The sequence below is a fragment of the Theropithecus gelada genome, chromosome 11 (assembly GCF_003255815.1).
Source record: "Theropithecus gelada isolate Dixy chromosome 11, Tgel_1.0, whole genome shotgun sequence".
NCBI lineage: Eukaryota > Metazoa > Chordata > Mammalia > Primates > Cercopithecidae > Theropithecus > Theropithecus gelada.
Genome location: NC_037679.1, coordinates 81,476,678 through 81,502,019, shown reverse-complemented (window position 1 = coordinate 81,502,019; position 25,342 = coordinate 81,476,678). Strand labels below are relative to the sequence as shown.

The following is a 25,342-nucleotide window of genomic DNA, read 5'->3' as shown; positions in this document are numbered from 1 at the left end:
CACCTAGAGCTCCAGCCACCTGCCACAGCCTATGATCAGTCACATCCCCACTCATCCCAGTGACAGCTCTGGCTTTCCACCAAGGGCCAGGCCCTCCGCTGGCTGCATCCCCGTGGGCCAATGATGGAGCCAAATGGGTGTAAGTGCCCTTCAGTCCGACAACGTGACTTTTTCCTCTTCAGGTTCAAGTTCAGATGGGTTACTAAATTTTTTTCCAATCTACAAATAATTTTGATTCAAATAAATAATTTTTGTAATGAGGACTATGTAAATCTGGTAGTGACACTGAACAATATCATATCCTAAATCACTAATCTCTGGGAAAAGAAAAGGGTTTCTTTTCATTACGAAGAATAATCCTTGCTGATGTCATTGCTTTGCATTTTATTTCTTGTTTTTAATGAATCATATTTGAATAGCAAGTTCCGTGATAAGTGCTGAGAATTGTACACAACATGAAAGAAAACTTTACTTCTCTGTAGCAATTTAGTTTGACATTTTGGCCAGGTGTACAGGATATGTCAGACTAAATGTAAGGAGGAGGTTTGCAGTTTGTAATAGACTTGTCATCTGTAATCTCTTCACCCAGGAGACTTTTTTTTTTTTTTTTTTTGCAAGTGACTAATTTCATCTGTCTTTTCAGTACACACTTTCATGAATAATTTGTTCATTCATGTCATTGGAAAATGAAATAATTTCATCAAGCTTTTTTCTCTTGGTCTTTAAGTTGGACACACTTAAAGAAAACAACTTGAAAAATGTGGAAGAGCTGAACAAATCAAAAGAACTCCTGACTGTGGAGAATCAAAAAATGGAAGAATTTAGGAAAGAAATGTAAGTTTCTCTCCTTTGAGAAAAAATACGGAATTTATTTTAAATTGAAAACGTGAACACAATGCTAATTATTTTAAAAATATTTGAGAAGCACATAGACGTATGCCAACTCTATTGCATACCCTAGAAGTAACATCAGTAACCGCTGTTAAGTCAGAACCACAGCTGAGTTAAAGGATCAGAATGAAATGTGTACTGGCTGATGAGTTAAGCTGGGGATTCAGATGTGATTTTGGACTGGGTGTGGTGGCACGTGCCTGTTATCCCAACACTGGGAGGCTGAGGTGGGTGGATCACTTGAGCCCAGGAGTTTGAGACCAGCCTGGACAACACAGTGAAACCCTGTTTCTACAAAAAATATAAAAATTAGTTGGATATGGTGGTGCATGCCTATTTGCCAATTACTCGGGAGGCTGAGGTGGGAGGATTGCTTGAGCCTGGCAGGTTGAGGCTGCAGTGAGCAGCCTGGCAGGTTGAGGCTGCAGTAATCGTGCCACTGCACTCCAGCCTGGGTGACAGAGTGAGATCCTGTCTCAAAAAAAAGAAAAGAAGTGACTTGAAAGCCTTGAAAGTACAAGCAGAATGTTAACATTTGGTCTTGAACTTCTGACCTCAAGTGATCCTCCCGCCTTAGCCTCCCGAAGTGCTGGGATTACAGGCGTGAGCACTGCACCTGGCCAGCCAATCTTAACATTTGGAAATGTCAGACCCTTTATTAGCAAGTCCTTCAAAACTCTCTTTATAGTAAAAAAAAAAAAAAAAAAGAAGAGTAATCAAACCATCTGGCATGCAAAGGAAATGACCAGCATTTTGGAAGACTTTAAAATTAAGATTTACACATCAGTTTGTTACATGGTTTCAGGCAGACAGACTGTTCATACTTCCTTTGTTGATGCTAACTCAGTTCTTACCTTTCAAGTTTGGCTAGTGTAGTTATTAGAGATTGGCATTTTCTGACATTTTAAAGGATGGTTACAGTGTAGATTTCATTTGATCTTCTGTTAACTACACTGTATCAACCGTATTAACCTAAAACGCTAAAGCTAATTCACCTGGTGAACATTTGAGTGTGTCTTTTTCTTTCATGGTAGGTACAGTTAAGGTAGGAAGCATAAGAAGGTGAGTATATATGGTCCCTGCCCTTCAAGGGTTTGTGTCTTTTATTTGCAATCCTAATACATAGATGAGATTCAAACAAAAACAAAAGCATCTGTTCCAAACTGCTGTTTTAAGTCACCATCCTCAATACTATTTGTTGATTGAGCTTGGATTAAGCTAGCACATGTATAGTTCTTCTGAGAGTTTTAAAATTTTCCTGGGAAGAATCTGATCTGAGCTGCTCCTGCGAGGAGATGTACAGCTTGTGATGTCAGCGATTTTCTTCCTCGGTCCTAGTTTAAATGGCGGGTCTCTAGATGATGGGATTATGTTTAAACAGTTCCAACAATTTCACTTATGCAGATTTATAAATTTACAATTATGATTATGGTCATCAGGGGAGGCTTCAATTTCCTTGGCCTGCCAACATCAAATGACACAAATAGAAGATGGGTCACCATGACAGGAAAAACAAAGTGATTTGTTGTAATGTGACAGCTCTATTCATTCAGGAAGCGGGGTGCAGGTACAGCTTAGGATTTCTTTTCTTGGTGACACGAGTCATTTTGCAAACCTGGAGGGCTTTGGGGCATCAGGTTGAATTCCTGCGATGTGTCCCACGGGCAGCTGGTAAGGGAGTGTGTGACCTGCCATGGGAGACTCCCTCTCCAGCCTCCGCTGCCATAATCCCACCATCGAACTCCCTGGGTCCTACTGGGTGTTGGAGGGGCGGGGCCAAGTGGACCTGGCCAAGAGGGTTCGTGGGGTTTAGATAAAATTCCACTTTCCTGCAGTACTACTTACGAGTCCTTTGTTGTTTTTATTTGTTTGTTTGTTTGCTTCTCAGAGAGAGTCTCACTCTGTTCCCCAGACTGGAGTGTAGTGGTGTGATCTCTGCTCACCATGATGTCTGCCTCCTGGGTTCAAGCAATTTTCGTGCCTCAGCCTCCCAAGTAGCTGGGATTACAGGCGTGCGCCACCATGCCCGGCTAATTTTTTTGTACTTTTTTTTTTTTTTTTTTTTTTTGAGATGGAGTCTCACCCTTTAGCCCAGTCTAGAGTGCAGTGGTGCAATCTCGGCTCACTGCAACCTCTGCCTCCCGGGTTCAAGCGATTCTCCTGCCTCAGCCTCCTGAGTAGCTGGGATTACAGGTGCCTGTCACCATGCCCATCTACTTTTCCTAATTTTAGTAGAAACGGTTTCATCCTATTGGCCAGGCTGTACTCGAACGCCTGACCTTGTAATCTGCCCACCTCAGCCTCCCAAAGTGCTGGAATTACAGCCGTGATTCACTGCGCTTGGCCATTTTTTTGTATTTTTAGTAGAGATGGGGTTTCACCATGTTGGCCAGGCTGGTCTTGAACTTCTGGCCTCAAATGATCTGCCCGCCTTGACCTCCCAAAGTGCTGGGATTACAGGCGGGAGCCACTGTGCCCGGCTCTTAGGAGTCTTTTGTTGTGGTCATTACTAGTATTCCAGTGAGATCACCCTTTAATGTTCAGAGTCCTCACTGAATCCTGTCATGTCACCTACCCTCAGTGTGGCGCTGATTTCACCTTTATGAAGACAAATAGTTTTTTGGTGTTTTTGTTTTTGTTTTTGTTTTTTTGCAATGAAGTTTTGCTCTTGTTGTCCCGGATGGAGTGCAGTGGCATGATCTTGGCTCACCGTAACTTCCGCCTCCTGGGTTCAAGTGATTCTCCTGCCTCCATAGCTGGAATTACAGGCATACACCACCATGCCCAGCTAATTTTGTATTTTTTTTTTTTTTTTTTGAGACGGAGTCTCGCTCTGTCGCCCAGGCTGGAGTGCAGTGGCCGGATCTCAGCTCACTGCAAGCTCCGCCTCCCGGGTTCACGCCATTCTCCTGCCTCAGCCTCCCGAGTAGCTGGGACTGCAGGTGCCCGCCACCGCGCCCGGCTAGTTTTTTGTATTTTTTAGTAGAGACGGGGTTTCACCGTGTTAGCCAGGATGGTCTCAATCTCCTGACCTCGTGATCCGCCCGTCTCGGCCTCCCAAAGTGCTGGGATTACAGGCTTGAGCCACCGCGCCCGGCCTAATTTTGTATTTTTAGTAGAGACGGGGTTTCTCCATGTTGATCAGGCTGGTCTTGAACTACCAACCTCAGGTGATCCGCCCTCCTCGGCCTCCCAAAGTGCTGGGATTACAAGCATGAGCCACCGTGCCTGGCCGGGTGACATAAGTTGTTTTTGTGACCTCCTCCTTCGAATTATTCCATTGGCTAATAAAAGCTTAGCTGAGATCGTGGCTCCAGCTGCTGTCATGCTAGCCCCAGCCTGTGCTGAGCTGTTCCTGGTGCTGCACTCCCCAGACCTCTGATCCATGAACACATTCGGGTAGGGAAGAACCGGATCCCAGGGCAGAAAGAGCCTGGGCTGCTTTGGATTTTCTACCTTTTTTCTGCCCCAACAGACCTGAGGGAATCACATCTTCCTGTTAGTGACTTGGCACAATATGCCTGGGACTGTTAACGGGAGGGAGGAATGGTGGGAGACACGCTGGTAGCGTTCCATGGAAGCCAGCGCAGGAGGTGTGGGGAGTAGGTTGAAAAAACCCCTGCCCCTGATGACCAGTGGCCCCCTGGTCTGGTTTCCAGGGCCTTCTGCTGTAAGAGGACTGTGTAATGGGAACAGTGCTTCTCAAAACAAAGCAGTCACTTGGCTCCTCCTTAGTCTTATTCCTCAGAGCTCAAAGCTGGAGAATGAGCAGCCACTTACTTCTTCCGTGGTTTAATGTGTGTGGGTTTTGCGTGTCCTCTGGAGCTTTTTTGGTGTTTCTCTTCACCTAATAGGACTGTGGTTACTGGAGAAAAAGGGGGACCAATATAGACACAGGGTTTCTTTTTTTTTTTCCTTTTTTTGAGACAGGGTCTCACTCTGTTGCCCAAGCTAGAGGACAGTGGCAGCAGTCTCAGCTCACTGCAGCCTCCACCTCCCGGGTTCAATTCATCATGCCACTTCAGCCTCCCAAGTAGCTGGGATCACAGGCATGCACCACACCCAGCTAATTTTTGTATTTTTAGTAGCGATGGGGTTTTGCCATGTTGGCCAGGCTGGTCTTGAACTCCTGGCCTCAAGTGATCCGCCTGCCTCAGCCTCCCAAAGTGCTGGGATTACAGGCTTGAGCCACTGCGCTCAACCACCACAGGGGTTCTAATAGTAACCACTCCCTCTAGAATATCACCCTTGCCCCTGGAAACCAGCACTTGTAACTGAATGTTCTTTTCCTGTGTGCCACTTACAAGTCTGCTTTTAGGAAAGCTCTTGCTTGATTTTGGTTAGCCAGCTCCTATTTTCAGTTGTAAATCAACAATGAAACAGTTTCTTGTGTATAATTTTGGATCTTAGGGAAAAAAGGGTATAAGCAATCTAATTTTTGTCTTTACTCACCTAGCACAGTAGTAAATGTACAATACATTTAGCATGATAATAGATTTATGATGGATTCATAAGTAAAATGTTTGCATGTCAATATTAACAATGTTTGTCTTTAGTTTTAAACCTAGTCTTTTCTGCGTCAAGATATCTTGTCATGTAGAAAGAAAAGTAGCTTCTTTAAAAACCAGTAGAAATATTTTTGTAGCTATTTTGAGAATCATTCCTTGAGTATTTCCAGAATTTGGGTTATTGGAGCCTCTTTCCTCTATGAAATGGATTCACCCGCTACCCACTAAAGAAAAAACGAAGTGCTCTAGGTCTGAATCACGACTGAAGTCATCTGCCAACTGCAGCTCCTGTTCTTGTGGTTTTGCTGCGTACTGGCTTTATGATTTGGGGCAAATCTGTTTACTTCCCGGAGCTTCAATCTTCTCATTAAAACATAAATAACATTAACTTCCTTGGGCTTTGAGGATTAAATGAGAAAATGGAAGCATTTTATAAATTTTAAAACAATAATTTTGGCCGGGCGTGGTGGCTCACACTTGTAATCCCAGCACTTTGGGAGGCCGAGGTGGGTGGATCATGAGGTCAAGAGATCCAGACCATCCTGGCCAACATGATGAAACCCCATCTCTACTAAAAATACAAAAATTGACTGGGCACGGTGGCACATGCCTGTAGTCCCAGTTACTCAGGAGGCTGAGGCAGGAGAATGGCGTGAACCCAGGAGGCAGAGCTTGCAGTGAGCTGAGATCGCGCCACTGCACTCCAGCCTGGTGACAGAGCAAGACTCCGTCTCAAAACAACAATAACAAAAAAAACCCCAATAATTTTGTTTTTATAGGTCAATTCTTTAGGACACTTTGGCCACTTTTAGATTACTTCCTTGATGCATTGTTATAATTTTCCTTCCTGTAGGCTTGAGAGAGGAAGGAACAGGAGTATAAGCGTAGCACTTTGACAGGCCACACACATGCAGACACCATGTAGCCACTCATGAAGGCAGTGACCACCTGGGAAATACATTTGGCTTATGGTGATTTTACCATAAGGAAATCTGATTTGTCAAAGATTGATGGACTTTGGACAGATGAACTTTCGCTGTGATGTGTGTGTATGTGTATGTACATACATATATACATATATATAGAGATTCATATATATGAATCTCTTTCGTGAGTTACTAGCTGAGGCTAAAATTCCTTCTCAGTTTATCTTCAATTGCTAAATAAACATCTCTGTAAAAAGCCTAATTTAGTGTGCTAAGAGAATTTTTGTGTAGATTTATTTCCCTAAGTCTTCCTGAGGTCATCCCAGTGTGCATATTATAGGTGGATGGAGAAATAAAAATTGAGAAAATCGAATGTGCTGAGAACTGCCACCCATTAGACAATTGAAGTTAAAAATAGATGCGTTCATGCATCAGCAGATGGATTCATACCCAGATGACTTGATTGAGAATTCAGCCATGTATGACAGCTTGCTAAACGGAGTTTAACCAACACAGATGTACTTAAAATTCACAATTCCATCAAAACCCTCTATAACATAAAACTAAGATTTAGTGCTCAAATATTGTGCATATTCATGTATAAAGGATAATGTTTAGGATCTATGTTTTGGATTATTTTAAGAACAAGAAGATGTTTAATAAATATACCTATCCGGTTCATTTTTTTAATGCTGATATTCATGGTATAAGTTAGTAGTCTGTATTATATTTTTATTTGCTTCTTTCAATTATAAATTAGCATTGTGGAAAGACTACTATCAAAATAAAACACCTGTTATGTAATTAGGAAACTGTATTTCCTTTGGGCATTCCGCCTCTAGTTGTCCTAAAAATATACTCAGATTTACATCAGCACTTGACTCTGACAGATACACTGGTAAATGGGACCATTGGATTTGTATTTCTTCCAGAAAAAAAAAAAATAAATTATAGATCTGTGCAGTTAGAACAGAGTGCCTTGGCAGCAAATTAAATCACTTTATCAACGAAGTGGGTTTTAGTAAAATCATCTAACGGAAATATTCCTAAAGATAGGAGGGCTGTACTGACTATCTCATTTGTCATTTATTTTATAGCAAAATTCCTTTTTTATGGGGTAAGTGGGTGGTGGGAGGGTGGCCATAGGGTTTATTAGGTTCTGAAAAATGTAATAATTGTGGGTGGCAGTCCTCCTTTTGGGAGGTTGTGGCCATTTAGCCCCTTCTGCATGCAGATAATACTGTCTGCTGTTATTATAGATCCTATCAGGCACGTGACCCAGATATATTTTCTTCGGTGCTGTGAAGCTGGTTGTCTCCCACAGTTTCCTTGCCTGTCTTGTTTCTATGGTAACCCTGCACTCACTGTCCTTGCAGAGAAACCCTAAAGCAGGCAGCAGCTCAGAAGTCCCAGCAGCTTTCAGCATTGCAAGAAGAGAACGTTAAACTTGCTGAGGAGCTGGGGAGAAGCCGGGACGAAGTCACAAGTCATCAAAAGGTCAGTGTCCTTTGGCGAGGGGTTCCAGCTCTGCCATGCTGGGTGCTGCTGCTGTTGGCAGCGTGCTCAGAGGCTACTCGGAGGTCTGCTCAGTGTGGTGGGGTCATTCCAAACGGAATTCCAAGTTACCTGTGCTATGTGTCTCCTTGTTTTCAAATGTGCTGCTGTAGGATTTAGGGTAGGAGAGATTTGAGAGGTCCTTTAAAAAACACACAAAACACTGGAACTTGCAAGCAAGTAGAAAATACGATCTTTATTAGACAATCTTGTAGCTCAACATTTAAATGGAAGGGGACAGTATCTTCTCCCTACTACTACTTGGATTACAAAATTATTTTTCCCTTAAGATTTTTTTTCACTTTCATCAAAATTGATTTTGAAGAAACAGATTCCAAGAATATAGATTTGGTGTGAGTGTTGGCAGCTGATTTTAAATAGAACTCTGCTTTTGTTTAAATTAAAAAGCATGCTTAAGCCTTTTCTAATGGAACTGTGCATACATGTGCACTTGTGTGCATTGGTAAATATAGAATATATGTTACAACTGGCATGAACTATAAGCAAACCACAACCTATTTTCTTCTATATTTAAATTTCAGAGGTTTCTTATCGAGAAGTTGATTAAACATGGCAACAAAACTGATTTTAAAGGAAGCTGTATTCTGCCTTTTATTTTTCTCTAACAGTTGAATCAAAGTGCTGAATTGTAAGTCACATCTGACTTCGGAGCAGCAGCTTAAAATTACATTTTTAGGAGACTTTTGCTGTGTAGTCATTCATTGTTGCTTTATACTCCAAGGGGAAAATTTTTTTTCCCCCATTATATGTTCCAAACATTAATTCTTACTTGGGATTAGGATTAGTTTGGGGTAATTGTACTGAGTACCCATTGACATGGTGCAATTCGTGGTGAAAGCACTTTTTGGAGAGTTAATCTTAGACTTTAAAATCTTCATTGTTGCTCTCCACAATTTTCTTGTTTTGTGAAGGAAATGCCACGTCTCTCCAGACTCCAAGATGATGATGTTGCTGTTGTTGATAGTAGCTAACAGTTTTGGGCTCTTGCTATGTGACAGGCACAAATAAGTGCTAGCTATCATCGCAGTCCCTGCCACAATTCTAAGCAATAGCACTATTATTATCCCTATTTGTAAAAAGGGAAACGGAAGCACAAAGATGATAGTAATTCGTTCAGCAGCATTTGGCGACTAGTGTCAAGAGATGTCATCTTCTGATGGGGGCCAAGGAAAGAATCAGTGTGTTGACTTAACTAGGGTCACTGCACTCTCCTTTGATGAGTTTGTGAGAAACTGGAGTTCATGAAGCATGGAAGCCCATTAACCAGCAGGGGTTCTTTTTTCCTGGCACAAGCTAAAACACCTACAGCATTTGGCATCTCCAGCATCAGTGTGTCCACAGGGACTTGGAAGGAGAAGGATGTTGGCTAAGTGCTGAGTCTATTGCCATCTCTTATCGTTTCATTGAACACCTCTGGTAGAGAGAGTGGGTTCCATAAATAGGAGGAACACACAGAGATAATCCTCTTATCTTAATGCTGTGGCCCTTGACTGGACTGATGATTACAGTTCTTGTCTCTGTCACTCAGAACCAGAAGGAATTCAGGAGACATCATTCTTCCTTGTTTAGAATTTCCCACAGTTTCTTTGCCTGTCTTGGGCTCCTCTCCATCCTAGCAGCTCTGTTCTCTTTTGCAGTAAAGATTTCAATTAGCTTCCTACTGAAAAGGTTTTGTGACTAAAAAATGTAAAAATCAGGTACTTTGCAGAGTGTTAGAAAATAATGCCTACAGGAACGGCCAACAAGTGACTTCCTTTTAAAGAATGGGATGGATTCTTATGCCAGTGGTAGTTTCCTGTATGTAACTCAGAAGAAGAAATAATGTGTGTGTGAACTAAAATGTGATAGGCTTTCATGATGGAGATTGTGAAAAATATTGATTACCAAGAAAGATTACAGATCATTCTTTCCATGGTATATATATTTCAAAAGAGTGGAGTGAGCCACCCGTTTAAAGTAACTTAGAAGCAACCTTAGTTTAATGAAGACCGATTAATTCATTGGGCTCTGTTACTCTCTTATTGTATCATCTCCAAGAATTCTATAAAATTTCACTTAGTTGCTTTCTATAGTTAAGTCAAACTATTGATCAACTGTGTTAGAAATGTATTACAGAGCTACAGTATTTGGCAGAAATGCTATTTAAAAAAAATAATTTTAGTTGTAGTACTACAGAAAAATTTGCTTTTTCATTCTAAAATCGAGACAGCGGCGACTAGATTGACTTGGGAAAGGTAAATACTGACCCACCTCCTAGGTTCTTTCCTGATTCCTTTATTTAGAAGCATCATAATTTGTTGAACTGAGCCGATTGCTTTACCATTATTTCATGGAATCATCACAACCTACCTCAGAGATAGTAGGATTATTTTTAGACAGGAAACAGGCTCAAAAGTGAACTAACGGCTGGGTGTGGTGGCTCACGCCTGTAATCTCAGCATTGTGGGAGGCTGAGGCGGGTGGATCATGAGGTCAGGAGTCGAGACCAGCCTGGCCAAGATGGTGAAACCCTATCTCTACTAAAAATACAAAAATTTAACCAGGCTTGGTGGCGGGTGCCTGTAATCCCAGCTGCTCGGGATATTGAGGCAGATAATTGCTTGAATCCAGCCTGGGCGACAGAGTGAGACTCCATCTCCCAAAAAAAAAAAAGTGAACTAACTTACCAAGGACACACAGATAGGCAGTGGAGGAGCCGAGATTCGAAATCATGTCTGCCTAACTTGAAAGCCTGTTTGTCCAGCTGCTGTTCTATTGTGAGAATAAAACTTTTTTCTGCTTACTTCATGATTATTGTTGTTGAAGGTTTTAAAAAGCTGTGAGCTAGAAATGGGGTAGGTAGGGTCAAACAGTGCTCTAAAAATGGACTCTGAACCCTACTGGTACTTTTTTTTTTCTACCTCAAATGTTTATTTTGCTTAGAAAACCCAGTGCGTCCCAGAATCTTGCCATTCACAGGTCTGCTTTTGCATCTTTTCTTTTTTTTTTTCGAGACGGAGGCTCGCTCTGTCGCCGGGGCTGGAGTGCAGTGGCTGGATCTCGGTTCACTGCAAGCTCCGCCTCCCGGGTTTACGCCATTCTCCTGGCTCAGCCTCCCGAGTAGCTGGGACTACAGGCGCCCGCCACCTCGCCCGGCTAGCCTTTTGTATTTTTCAGTAGAGAAGGGGTTTCACCGTGTTAGCCAGGATGGTCTCGATCTCCTGACCTCGTGATCCACCCGTCTCGGCCTCCCAAAGTGCTGGGATTACAGGCTTGAGCCACCCGCGCCTGGCCGCTTTTGCATCTTTTCTTGTCTCCTTTCCCACTTGGTGAGCGTGTCCTCATTGTTAAAGGCACATCTTGAAGGTCATCGCTTCTGATCTTAAGCAGAGCAAGCTGCTGCCCCTCTGTGGTTAGGTGTGGGCTCTGCAGTGCCCTGACCCTTAGAACCCAGCATTGTGGTCAGCATTGTGTGCTTCTGCTTCTCCTGCTTCTCCCACAGACTGTGAGAAAGTAGGAATCGTATAGTACGACCTGTAGGTTTGAATGAATGCATGGGTGTTTGGTGAGTAACTTGTTTTTAGCTAGGGCCCAGTTTCTGTTTTACAGAAGAAGACAGACTTTGTGACTGCTCTTTCCACTTTTTTAGATGATTCCTTTTACCTCCAGTTTCATAGCTGTATTAGTCAGAGTTCTCCAGAGGGACAGAACTAATAGGATAGATATATATGAAGGGGAGTTGATTAAGGACTATTAACTCACACAATCACAAGGTCCCACAAGAGGCCATCTGCAAGCTGAGGACCAAGGAAGCCCAAAGCTGAAGAACTTGAAGTCCAGTGTTCTAGGGTAGGAAGCTCCAGCAGGGGAGAAAAATGTAGGCTAGGAGGCTAAGTCAGTCTAGTCTTTTCACATTCTGCCTGCTTTTTTTTTTTTTTTTTAAGATGGAGTCTCACTTTGTAGTCCAAGCTGGAGAGCAGTGGCTCAATCTTGGCTCACTGCAACCTCTGCCCCCTGCGCTCAAGCGATTTTCATGCCTTAGCCTCCCTAGTAGCGCCTCCCTAGTAGCTGGGACTACAGACGCATGCCACCAGGCCTGGTTAATTTTTTGTATTTTAGTAGAGACTGGGTTTCATCATGTTGCCCAGGGTGATCTCGAACTCCTGAGCTCAGGCAATCTGCCCCCCTCAGCCTCCCAAAGTGCTGGGATTACAGGCATGAGCCACTGCTCCCAGCCATCTGACTGCTTTTTATTCTGGTCAAGCTGGCAGCTGATTAGATTGTACCCACCTAGATTAAGGGTGGGCCTGCTTTTCTCAGCCCACTGACTCAAACATTCAATCTCCTTTGGCAACACCCTCACAGACATGCCCAGGATCAATACTTTTTATCCTCAATCCAATCGAGTTGACACTCAGTATTAACCATCGCAATAGCTTTTGTTGCAGAGTTGTGGTCGCCAAAAGCCTGATCACCAACTTAGTGGGGCATTTGCTCTCTGCATGGCTGATAGAAGCATACAATGTAAATGCAGGCAGGGTCGTATGGTTTAAGAGTAATGGAAACCATACAGAGCATTCGTTTCTTTTTTTAAGAGACAGTGTCTTATTTTGTCACCTGGGCTGGAGAGCAGTGGTGCTATCGTAGCTCACTGCAGCCTCAATCTCCTGGGCTCGAGGGATCCTTCAGCCTCAGACTTCCCAGTAGCTGGGACCACAGGTATAGTCTAGCCTCTATTTTCTTTTCATAGGGAATTCTAAAAATAATGTTAGTTCTTCTATAGAAATAGTCACCTTAGGTAGTCACTTTTGATATGTCTGATTTATCATTTCCAAACCTCACATGTGTTCCACCTTGTAAAGATAGCAAATACAGTGAGCTGTCACTATGGGAACAGAGCTGATTCTCCCCCTGGCTATTTGTAGAATGAGGTTACAGTTTGCTTATGGAAACCGGACAGGGATTAAATGACTCAATACCTGTTTTTCATGAACAGTTTTTCCTGACAGAGGTTACAGCAGATGTGTTATACAAAAAAATTGAGGTTAGCATCTAAATTGATCATGAAGTCACCTGCCATTTAATAAATGAGCCTCAATTCCCAGACATGAATGCTTAGAAAGGGAAAGCTATTTTTAGCTTATTGTGTATTAGTTTGGAAAAATGGTGGTTATCAGCCATCATAATTTTAATCTGGGCTCAGGGACTTCTGGGCAACTAGGGCTGATTGAAGCTGGATCACAGACTCTCTCTCCCTTCAGTACCCAATGCTATGAACACAGTTTTTCTGTATTAAAATATGTGTCCAGTAGAAGCCAACAAAGCCAGTCAACTTCATGCTGTAAACTTTTAAATTGGCACTCAAGTCTGGGCGCGGAGGCTCACACCTGTAATCCCAGCCCTTTCGGAGGCTGAGGCAGGCAGATCACCTGAGGTCAGGAGTTTGAGATCAGCTGAGAAACAATGGTGAAGCCCCATCTCTGATAAAACAACACAAAAATGAACCGGGTACGGTGGCGGGCGCCTGTAGTTCTGGCTACTCGGGAGACTGAGGCAGGAGAATCACTTGAACCCAGGAGGCAGAGATTGCACCACTGGACTCAAGCCTGGGCGACAGAGTAAGACTCTGTCTCAAAAAATAAAAAGTAAATTGACAACCAAGAAAGGAAACAAAATTGTGGTTTGACTCTGACACTTTGTCCCCAGTGTTAAGTGGAAAGGATGGTGAACAGCAAAATCCTAAAAATTTTTACTCAAATTCTCCCCATCCCTGTGCCCAGTCTAGTTTGGAAAAAATTAGACTGAAGAGGTGAGTAGACAGCCTGGGAAAAGTAAAGGAAAAGTTTCTGAGGTTCGATGCCCCTTTGCACCACCGCAGGATTTTACCAACAGTGGGAAAAACTGCCAGTGGTCATTTTCTGTAGCTAGTCCAGCCAACAAACTGCGGCTGACAGGCACAAGGCACTGTGGGTATTTTTCCCAAGTGATAATAAGTCCGCAGTAGGCAGTCTGGGGTGGGTACCCCCTCAGGAACGTCTGCACGGAGCTGGCTCTTCCTCCTGCTTGCTGCTCTGCTAGGTGTGTAGTTCTTGTCCGTCTGATCCCCGGTCGGCTATTGTACCTGAAGCATCGCGGAGCTTTCTGGAAGGAAGCAGGGGGAGGACAAGGCAGGGAAACGCAAGGGGCTTCTCACATGGGCTCCGTCTTCTAATTTGGGGAAGAAAGTTCACATTTCTGTGATTATATCACATAACCACCTCCAATCACAGGAGAGGCTGGGTTCCAGTCTCTAGGAAGGGAAGGTAGCAGAAGCAGTAGGAGCACTGTGGAAACAGCCCACTGGGGATACGTGCCCCAAGGCTGAGGATGTTCTCCTGTGGGAATGGGATTACCTGTGTTCAGGTAGAGTGAGTGATGTGCACAGAACACTGAAGAAAAAATCTCAGGAAAGAGATCACCAGCAGAGTCTATTGTAGCCTCAATTATCCCAACCTTGACTCTATCCAGAAGCCTCTGGCTACAGAAATGTGTCAGTTGTAGTGCTTACCTTTTAGCTGTAGAGCGGTTAAAGATAAAGGCCTCAGATAAGGTAGAAAGGGTGTTGGGGGAAACTCTCAGTATATGTGAGCAAAGGCAAGGTCTAGGTAGAGCCATCCAGAATAAGATGAAGAAGTGTATACATTCTGCACCCTAAGAGGGAACGGGAAAGAAGGGAACATCGAGAGCCAGAGAGACACAGGAATTCAGGCCAAGAGAAGCTGTTACCCAGGGAAAATAGTGCCTTGTGTTATGTAAAACTCAAGTCATTTGAATAAAACAACTGTTCAAAGAGAAGATGATAAAATGACACAAGTTTAACGGAGATTGAAGAATTAAGGAAACAAATTGAAGACCAAACCACACCAGATCAAGACTACTAAATACATCATAAACAGCAGCCTTATAAACGCTTCTTAAAATATAAAGGAAAGGGCCGGGTGCAGTGGCTCACACCTGTAATCCCAGCAATTTGGGAGGCCAAGGCAGGAGACTGTTTGAGCCCAGGAGTTCAAGACCAGCCTGGGCAACATAGCAAGACTCTGTCTCAAAAATGTATCTATATTTAGGTGGCTCAAGCCTGTAATTCAAGCAATTTGTGAAGCCGAGGTGGGCGGATCACTTGAGGTCAGGAGTTTGAAACCAGCCTGGCTAACATGGTGAAAACCCTGTCTCTAAAAAATCAAAAAGTTAGCCAGGTGTGGTGGTGGGCGCCTGTAATCCCAGCTACTTGGATACTGACACAGGTAATAGCTTGAACCCGAGAGGCGGAGGTTGCAGTGAGCTGAGACCACACCACTGTGTTCTAGCCTGGGGGACAGAGCAAGACTCCGTCTCAAAAAATATGTGTGTGTATGTGTGTGTTTAAAGTATTAGGAGATATAATAAGGAAATTTCCCCAAGTAAAAGAGGAACTGAATCCACAAACAGAAAAGAGAGTGGGTTGTATGGAAACCCAGTAAGGGGACCCACTGGGAAAAATTGGTCCACAATAATAGATACCCCTCAAAAATACCCTGGTGATTATTGAAATTCAACAATATAAAAATAATTCTAGGCTGGGTGGGGTGGCTCACGCCTGTAATCCCAGCACTTTGGGAGACCGAGGCAGGCAGATCACCTGAGATCAGGAGTTCAAGACCAGCCTCACCAACATGAAGAAACCCCATCTCTACTAAAAATACAAAAAAAAAAAAAAAAAAAGAAAAGCCAAGCGTGGTGGCTCATGCCTGTAATCCCAGCTACTTGGGAGGCTGAGGCAGGAGAATTGCCTGAACCCAGGAGGTGGAGGTTGTGGTGAGCTGAGATCACGCTATTACACTTCAGCCTGGGCAACAAGAGCAAAACTGTCTTAAAAAAAAAAAAAAATTCTAAGTGCCCAGGCAGAAAAATCAAATTTCTTATAAAAACTTGAAAAACCAACCCAGCTGCAGATACATTCAATGCAAGAAAGCTCTGCTGCACTGCATCCGGAGTTCTGAGGGACAGGAAGTATGGCCAAGAGCATCATCTCCAGACAATGACTCTTCAGGTGAGATGGGAGGCACATGTTTTCAGACATGAAAGGACTTAAAAGCTGTGGTGTTTGTGAGTCCTTCTGAAAAGGAGCCACTTGATGATAAATTTGAGCCAAGCAAGACATGAATCAAAGTAAAGGCCTTAGCGAAAGAGAAGCGGACACAAGGACTGCTCGTGAGCATTAAATCCAAGTAAACAGAGAGCTAAGCACACAGCTGTGGGGTTTATGGGCACACACTAATGTTGTGGGGTTCTTTGTTATTTTGAGACAGAGTCTCATTCTGTCACCCAGGCTGGAGTGCAGTGCTGCAGTCTCGGCTCACTGCAACCTCTGCCTCCTGGGTTCAAGCAATTCTCCTGCCTCAGCCTCCAGAGTACCTGGAAATGCAGGTGCGCGCCACCACATCCAGCTAATTTTTGTATTTTTAGTAGAGATGGGGTTTTGCCGTATTGGCCAGGCTTGTCTCAAACTCCTGACCTCAAGTGATGCACTCGCCTCGGCCTCCCAAAGCACTGGGATTATAGGCATGAGCCACTGCGCCCGACCCAGACTAATGTTTTTAATATTTTATTTGGAGATTATTTCAAACTTTGTGAATAGTTATAAGAATAGAACAAATGATGCTCATATATTCTATTATTTTTACATAAGCATAGTGCAGTCATCAAATTCAGGAAGTTTAACCTCGATACAACACTATTACCTAATGTACAGACCCTGTTCCTGTTCAGGCAGTTGTCCCAGTAATGTCCTTTACAGCATTATTTTTTAAATTCAGGATCCAGTCCAAGATCATGCATTCTTTTCACTGAGTTGTCGCGTCTCTTTAGTCATCTTTAATCTGGAACGATTCCTCTGTTTTTGTCTTCCATGACATTGACATTTTTTATGAGAACAGGCCAGTTAAGCTGCATAAAGTCTCTCATTTTGAGTTTGTCTGATGCTGCTTCCTGATGATATTCAGGTTATGCATTTTTAGTGGAAAGACTATATAAGTGATACTGTGTCCTGCCAGGAGGCATGTGATGTTTCTTTGTCCCATTATTGGTGATGTTAATTTTGATCACTTGGTGAATGCAAGTTTAAAACATTTGCAAGGTAAAAAGAAAAAGGAAAAACAGTAGAAAAAAATAGAGAGAGAATGTGACTAACAAAATTCGAGGGGTACGACTGAAAGAAGTGTACAAATTTCCTCATCTTTTATATCACAGAAATGTTCAGTATGGCTTAAAATTAAAATTAAGGTCGGGCAGCTACTTGGGAGGCTGAGACAGGAAAATGACTTGAACCTGGGAGGCGGAGGTTGCAGTGAACTGAGATTGCGCCACTGCGCTCCAGCCTGGGTGACAGAGTGAGACCCTGACTCAAAACAAAAAGAGAATTAATTTATACCTAAGAAAATTACATCAACCTCTTACATTTTAAGAACATATTTTACTTAAATTTTACAAAACCAATGAATAGTATGAACCTATTGGGATGTCTTAGAATCATGTATATCTTGTGATAAATAACATAACATTTTTTTGCTCTAAACCAATTTATTTTACTTCCATTTATTCTCTCTCCTGTTAAAGTAAAACTGAATTTGCTTTTTCCCCCTCTCTGTCCTTCTCATTGTGTATATACATGGAGATGTCTGGCATGTCATTCAGCTAGTGTTATGTTTTTTTCTTTTACTTTCTTTCATTTTCGACGGTGTCTTGCTCTGCCGTCCAGGCTGGAGTACAGTGACATAATCACAGCTCACTGTAGTCTCGAGTGGCTGGCTCAAGCCATCCTTCCGGCTCAGCCTCCCGGGTAGTTGGGACCACAGGCACATACCACCATGCCTGGCTAATTTTTAAGGTTTGGTTGTTTGATTTTGGTAGAGATAGGGTCTTGCTGTGATGCCCAGGCTGATCTCAAACTCTTGGAGTCAAACGATCCTCTGGCCTTGGACTCCCAAAGTGCTGGGATTATAGGCATGAGCTGTCACACCCAGCCTAGTTGTAGTTATTTCTAAGTGGAAGAATTGGGGAAATATATTTCCTTCTTCTTTCTTTCTTTCATTTTTTTTTTTTTTTTTGAGACTGAGTCTTGCACTGTTTCCTGGGCTGGAGTACAATGGTGCGATCTCAACTCACTGCAACCTCCACCTCCCAGATTCAAGCGAGTCTCCTGCCTCAGCCTCCTGAGTAGCTGGGATTACAGGCACCCACCACCACGCCCAGCTAATTTTTTGTATTTTTAGTAGAGATGGGGTTTCACTGTGTTGGCCAGACTGGTCTTGAACTCCTGACCTCGTGATCCACCCACCTCGGCCTCCCAAAGTGCTGGGATTACAGGCGTGAGCCACCACACCCAGCTGTCTTTTTTAAAATATTGCTGAATTTATTCTTTTAAAAAAACAGCATGTATCATTTTAACAATAATTATTATTTTAAAAAATAATAATTATATCCGCAACTTAGGGAGTCACTAAAGCCAAATGTCTGATTTGTTTCGGTTCTGTGGGAATCATCCTTTCACCCAATCACATGCATTCAAGCATTGTTACGTTTAGGAAATGGTCCAAGCGTTATGTTCAGTTACTGAAAGTCTTTTTACAGCCTGTGTATTCTCTTTCGTATCTTTTAAGTTTCTTGCTTGAGACGTTCCTCTAGACTTGGGAGTCCTCTTAACCTCTCTGACTTTTGAGGGGTTTTGTAGAAAGCCATTGCCTGGCACTGAGAAGTTATCCATTCTGGAAATGACTGCCAGAGTCTAGGCCAAAGGGTGTAGATCTTTTCCACTCTGCCTCTGCATAGTTAAGGGTGTTTGCATCTGAACAAAAGATGCACTTCAGCTGCACTAAACATACTAGCAGTATTAAGGGAAGAGTAGCTATTGTCTTTTCAGCACCCAGGAGTAAAAAGTAAAGATTAAGGTGACATGTGCACTCTGTGTGAAGAACTACTTGTGGGCCGGGCGCGGTGGCTCAAGCCTGTAATCCCAGCACTTTGGGAGGCCGAGATGGGCGGATCACTAGGTCAGGAGATCGAGACCATCCTGGCGAACACGGTGAAACCCCGTCTCTACTAAAAAATACAAAAAAAAAAAACTAGCCGGGCGAGGTGGCGGGCGCCTGTAGTCCCAGCTACTCGGGAGGCTGAGGCAGGAGAATGGCGTAAACCCGGGAGGCGGAGCTTGCAGTGAGCTGAGATCCGGCCACTGTACTCCAGCCTGGGCGACAGAGCCAGACTCCATCTCAAAAAAAAAAAAAAAAAAAAGAACTACTTGTATGTATTGGCTTCAGGCAGTCACGATATTCCCGCCCTGTAGCCACACCATTGATATCATTCTTCTTTTTTTTTTTGAGATGGACTCTCACCCTGTTGCCAGGCTGGAGTGCAGTGACGCAATCACGGCTCATTGCAACTTCCGCTTCCCGGGTTCAAGCGATTCTCCTGCCTCAGCCTCCCTAGTAGCTGGGACTACTGGCATGCGTCACCACACAGCTAATTTTGTATTTAGTATAAAAAGTAGAGACAGGATTTTGCCATGTTGACCAGGCTGGTCTTGAACTCCTGACTTCAAGTGATCCACCTGGCTCATCCAAAGTGCTGGGATTACAGGCGTGCGCCACCGCTCAGCCCCAGTGTCATTCTTTGATGAGGACAATGATACCTGTGTGAATGTATTTGAACATGTAAAAAAATTTTTTTTTTTTTTTTTTTTTTTTTTTTTTGAGACAGAAGCTTGCTCTGTCACCCAGGCTGGAGTGCAATGGCGTAATCTCAGTTTACTGCAACCTCTGCCTCCTGGGTTCAAGCAATTCTTCTGCCTCAGGCTCCCTAGTAGCTGGTACTACAGGCACCTGCCACCACGCCCAGCTAATTTTTTTTTATTTTTAGTGGAGATGGAGTTTGGCCACGTTGGCCAGGCTGGTTTTGAACTCGACCTCAGGTGATCCACCCGCCTCGGCCTCCCAAAATGCTGCGATTACAGGCGTGAGCCACCATGCCCAGCCTGAAGATGTAAATATTCTTACATAATTCATGTACATATTCATGTAAACTTAAACCAGTCCTGAGGCATGTGGTCTTTCCTGCATAATATAGAACTTTAGTTGGTAGCATAATGCGCACTGCTGTGGGTTGAGTTCCCTGGGAAACAGGCCGAGGGAGAGTTGAGTGTGATGATACTGAAGTATGCTCTCGGGGCAGCTCCTATGGAGAGGAGGAGAAAGAGACAGGATTAGGCAGTGGGAGAAGCTGAGCCATGATGCAGGCCCAGCAACAGCCTTGACCAATGCCATGGGGAGCTCTGGAGCTGGAGTGGCCATGCAGATTTGTCCCAAACTGGACTGAGATGGCCAGTCTCTCTGTAATCCCACATGGATCAGTCACTGGTTGTGGTCCTTCCTGGGAAGGCGACATGACCTTGCCGGAAGTGGCTCCATAGTTGTGGTGATCCCTGATGGGGCCACCAGCTAAGCTGTCCCAGAAGCTGAGCAAAAGGCGAATCTACGCAGCCGATCGCTGTGTCCGCGCCACTCCTTTCTTCTCTGAAAGGGCTTTGCCATACAAAAATGACTGCGTCTTCCTCTTCCGTTTTCCCCGTTACCTTCTCCACTTCCAGGAGCAGAAGTCTGTGTGTGGGAGGCGAGACTAGAATTTCTCAGACACAGGGAATGGGTTTTGTGCTGTCAAGGTAGAGCTGCTATTTTGGGCCTCAGAACACTTGCTTGGTTCGAGAAGAGACTAAAATAGCCCAAATGTGAACACCTCACTTGAGCAGAAAGTTCTTCATTCGGTGAGAATCCTGGCTTCTGAGTGCCACTACTAACTATACCCATTGAGAGCACCAGCTTACTGACTATGACACATTCGTTCATGCAGTACATAGTTATTGAGTGCCTACTGTGTGCCCGTCAGTGTTCCAAATATAGAGGAGATCACAGTACACAAAACAGAAAGGCGCTTCTCGTCTCTGGAGATTTGTATTCAAGTGGTTTTACTGAGCCGACAAAGCAGAAGTTGTATATGTTATGACTATGGACTTCTACATGTCCTTCATTTCACCCGAGCTACTATTTTTCTTAGCGTAGCTGACAGACATAAAACAAAGTACCCACCATGTTTATTTACAAAAGAGGGTTATGCATAGATGAGCTCTTGGAGATTTTCTGGTCCAGTGTTCCCCAAACTGATTATTTGGGCATCACTTTCACTGTAACATCGTTCTCTGAAATATTCTTCTTCAACTCTCCCTTTTTTCCCCTTTACATATCCATGTTCCTTTTTAACCTTTTATTATGAAAAGTTTCAAGCATATACAGAAGCCGAGTGAGCAGTACAATGAATCTTTGTGTATAAAATTCCATTAGCAGTTAACTCTTGGCCACTCGTCTCTGCTATACTCCCATTCATCCTCTCTACCTTGTATGCCCTGCGTTTGTTTGTTTGGGTTTTTTTTTTGAGTTAATCTCGCTTTGTCACCCAGGCTAGTGTGCAGTGGCATGGTCACAGCCTACTGAAGCCTCTAGCTATAAGGCTAAAGCAATCCTGCCTCAGCTTCCTGAGTAGCTGGGACTACAGGCATGAGCCACCACACCCAGCTCTACCCTGAGCGTTGTGAAGCAAATCCTAAATCCTAGATATCCTGTCATTTCATCTATAAATTTTTTATTTCCAAAGAAATAAGAATTATTTATTTTAAATTTTAATGTTATATTTAAATTAGAAATATAATACATTTGTAACATGAAACAATACAAATATGTGTAATTTAAAAGTTATTACTCTTCATTGCCATTTCATTGAAGCTACATTATAAATGGTATATTTTTCCTTGGTGTTCCTCATGTGGATACCAGCATATGCAAATGCATATATGCATACATTGTTTTTGTTTTCTACAAAAGCCGTATTGCACAAATTACTCCAACTTGCTTTCTTTTTCTCAGAGTCATCTTTATTGAGGTCTAATTTACATCAAATAAAATTTACCCTTTATAAGTGTATAGTTTGGTGAGTTTTGACAAATATATACAGTCATAAAACTGACCCCACAGTCAAGATTTCCTTCACACCAAAAGGTTCTCTTATCCTCCTTTATAGTCAGTTCATTCTCACTCCCTGAAAACGCTTATCTCTTTTCTGGTCCAATAGTTTTGCCTTTTTCAGTAGGTCACATAAATGGAGTCAAAACAGTATGTAACCTTATTCAAAAACACAGTAAACATAAATGGATTGAACACTCTGAATAAATGGCAGAGACTAGCAGAATGGACTTTTTAAAAAACATGATCTAACTATATGGTGTCTATAAGAGATGCAATTTAGATTCAAAACCACAAATAGGTTGAAAGTAAAAGGATGGAACAAGATATGCCATGCAAACAGTAACCAAAAGCAAGCTGGAGAAACTATACTAGTATCAGACAAAATAGATTTTAAGGCAGAAATTGTTACTAGAGAAGAGAACAATGAAAACATATCAATCCATCAGGAAGACATAACAATTTTAAACGTAGATGTACCTAATAACGGAGTCCCGAAATACATGAAGCAAAAACTGACAGAATTAAAAACACAAATAGAATTCAACAATTATAGCTGAAGACTTCAGTACCCCATTTCAGTGATGGATAGAACAACTATGCAGAGATGAAGACGGAAACAGAAGACTTGAATAACACTATAAATCAATTAGACCTAACAGTCAGTCATCTGCAGATTGTTCCATCCGACAACAGCAGAATACACACACTTCTCAAGCGCACAGGGAGCATTCTCCAGGACAGTTTATGTGTTAGACCATAAAATGATTTTCAGTAAATTTAAAAGAGTGAACTATTTCAAACTATCTTCCCTTACCACAGTAGAAAAGGTTAGACATGATACATAAGAAAATTTGGGAAATTCAAAACATTATATAGCCTTGTATAGATCTAGTTTCTTTTTAATTTTTTTTTTTTTTTTGAAATGGAGTCTCACTCTGTTGCCCAGGCTGGAGTGCAGTGGTGCTATCTTGGCTTACTGCAACCTCTGCCTCCTGGGTTCAAGCGATTCTCCTGCCTCAGCCTCCTGAGTAGCTGGACCACAAGCACGCACCACCACACCTGGCTCATTTTTTGTATTTTTAGTAGAGATAGGGTTTTATCGTGTTGGCTGGCTGGTCTCGTACTCCTAACCTCAAATGATCTGCCGCCCATCTCAGCCTCCCAAAGAGAAAATTTTTTTCTATTTTTAATTTTAATTTTAATGTTAACTTATTTTTAATTAATTATTTTTTTAGATGGAGTCTCGCTCTGTCTCCCAGGCTGGAGTGCAATGGCACAATCTCGGCTCACTGCAACCTCTGCCTCCTGGGTTTAAGCAATTCTCCTGCCTCAGCCTCCCGAGTAGCTGGGACTACAGGTGCCCGTCACCATGCCCAGCTAATTTTTTGTGTTTTTAGTAGAGACGGGGTTTCACCATGTTAGTTACGCAGGATGCTCTCTATCTCCTGACCTCGTGATCCGCCCACCTTGGCCTCCCAAAGTGCTGGGATTACAGGTGTGAGCCACCGCACCCGGCCCTATTTTTATCTATTATTATTATTTGAGACAGGGTCTCACTCTGTCACCCAGGCTGGAGTGCAGTGTTGCAGTCTTGGCTCATTGTAGCCTCCCACCTCAGCCTCCTGAGAGGCTAGGACTATAGGCATCCACGCCACACTTGACTAATTTTTTGATCTTTTTGTAGAGACAGTCTCACTATGTTACCCAAGCTGGTCGCAAACTCCTGGGCTCAAGTGGTCGTCCTGCCTTGGCCTCCCAAAGTGCTGAGATTACAGGTGTGAGTCACTGCGCCCAGTCTCTCTAAGTTTCTTTCACTTAGCATATGCTTTGGAGCTCTGTCCATGTTGTTATGTACATCAATAGATTGGGGTTATATCATAGTTGCTTTATCCATTTGGACACTGGGTTGTTCCAGTTTGGGAGTATTTTGAGTACAGTTGCTTTGAACATTCGTGAAGAGGCCAGGGCATATGTTTTCATTTATAATGGGTAAACACCTAAGAGTGGAATTGCTAGTATGGTAAGTGTATGTTTAACTTTTTAAGAAATTCTCAGGCCGGGTACGGTGGCTCACACCTGTAGTCCCAGCACTTTGGGAGGCCGAGGCGGGTGTATCACCTTAGGTCTGGAGTTCGAGACCAGCCTGATCAACGTGGAGAAAACCCGTCTCTACTATAAATACAAAATTAGCCGAGCATGGTGGCACATGCCTATAATCCCAGCTACTCAGGAGGCTGAGGCAGGAGAATAGCTTGAACCGGGGAGGTGGAGGTTGCAGTGAACTGAGATTGCACCATTGTGCTCCAGCCTGGGCAACAACAGTGAAACTCCATCTCAAAAAAAAAAAAAAAAAAAGAAAAGAAAAAGAAATTCTCAAACCATTTTCCAAAATCAGTACTATTTTACATTCCCACCAGCAACTTATGAGGTTTCTTGTTATTCCACATACTTCTCAGCATCTAGGGGTTTTTGTTTTGTTTTGTCTTTTTAATATTAAACATTAATCTACTTGCCAACTAGGGAACCACTGGGATGGAGGGCTTGGGTGCCCAGGTGGCACATGGAGTGTATCTCAGTGTGGTTTCAGTTTATGTTCTCCTGATGACTGATAATGCTGAGTATCGTTTTCCTGTGCTTACTAACCATCTGTCTCTCTTCTTTGGTAAAATGTCTGTTCAAATCTTTTGGTCGTTTTTCATTTTGTTTCTGTGTCTACATATTATTGCATTGTGAGAGTTCTTAATATATTCTAGATACAAGTTCTTTATTGGGTTGTGTTTTGCAGATGTTTCCTCTCCATCTGTGGCTTGTCTTTATATTTTCTTAACAATGTCTTTTGAAGAGTAGAAGTTTTAAGTTTTGGTCAACTCCACTGACAGGGCTTAGAAGCAACAAAACCCAGTACCAGTGAGCACAACTAGTGCCTAGAGCTTGTTTTCTAAATACTCGTCACTAAAGGAACAAGAAGTCCATAGAGAAATGGCTGATTCCAGGGCTGGGACGGAAAGAGTATAAGGTGAGCATGGAATATTTTGTGTACCAAAAAGCAAGGAAGCGCTCAAAGAATAATGGAGATTAGTGGAGAGGACATCAGAGCCATCTTGAAGAAGCTCCCACTGACCAAATATTAGATAATTTGAGCATCAAAATACATAGAGATATAATGGATTATAACCGATTGAATAACAGGAAACCATGAATCTAAACAGGTATTAATAAATAAATGGAAGCCAGGAGTAGTGGCTCACACCTGTAATCCCAGCACTTTGGGAGGTCAAGATGGGCAGATCTCTTGAAGCCAGGAGTTCGAGACCAGCCTGGCCAATATAGTGAAACCCCATCTCTACTAAAACAAAACAAAACAAACAAACAAAAAAAA

At 43.0% G+C, this 25,342-nt stretch overlaps 1 protein-coding gene across 2 annotated transcripts in view; it reads left to right on the top strand.

Moving 5' to 3' along the window:
- Positions 1–25,342, top strand: part of CLIP1 (CAP-Gly domain containing linker protein 1) — a 153,897-nt gene that overhangs the window by 106,410 nt on the left and 22,145 nt on the right. For both annotated transcript variants that reach the window (XM_025401272.1, XM_025401271.1), the window contains 2 exons: positions 728–834; positions 7,702–7,822. In XM_025401272.1, coding sequence (XP_025257057.1) covers positions 728–834; positions 7,702–7,822 — 228 coding nt within the window. The remainder of the gene's footprint in view (positions 1–727; positions 835–7,701; positions 7,823–25,342) is intronic.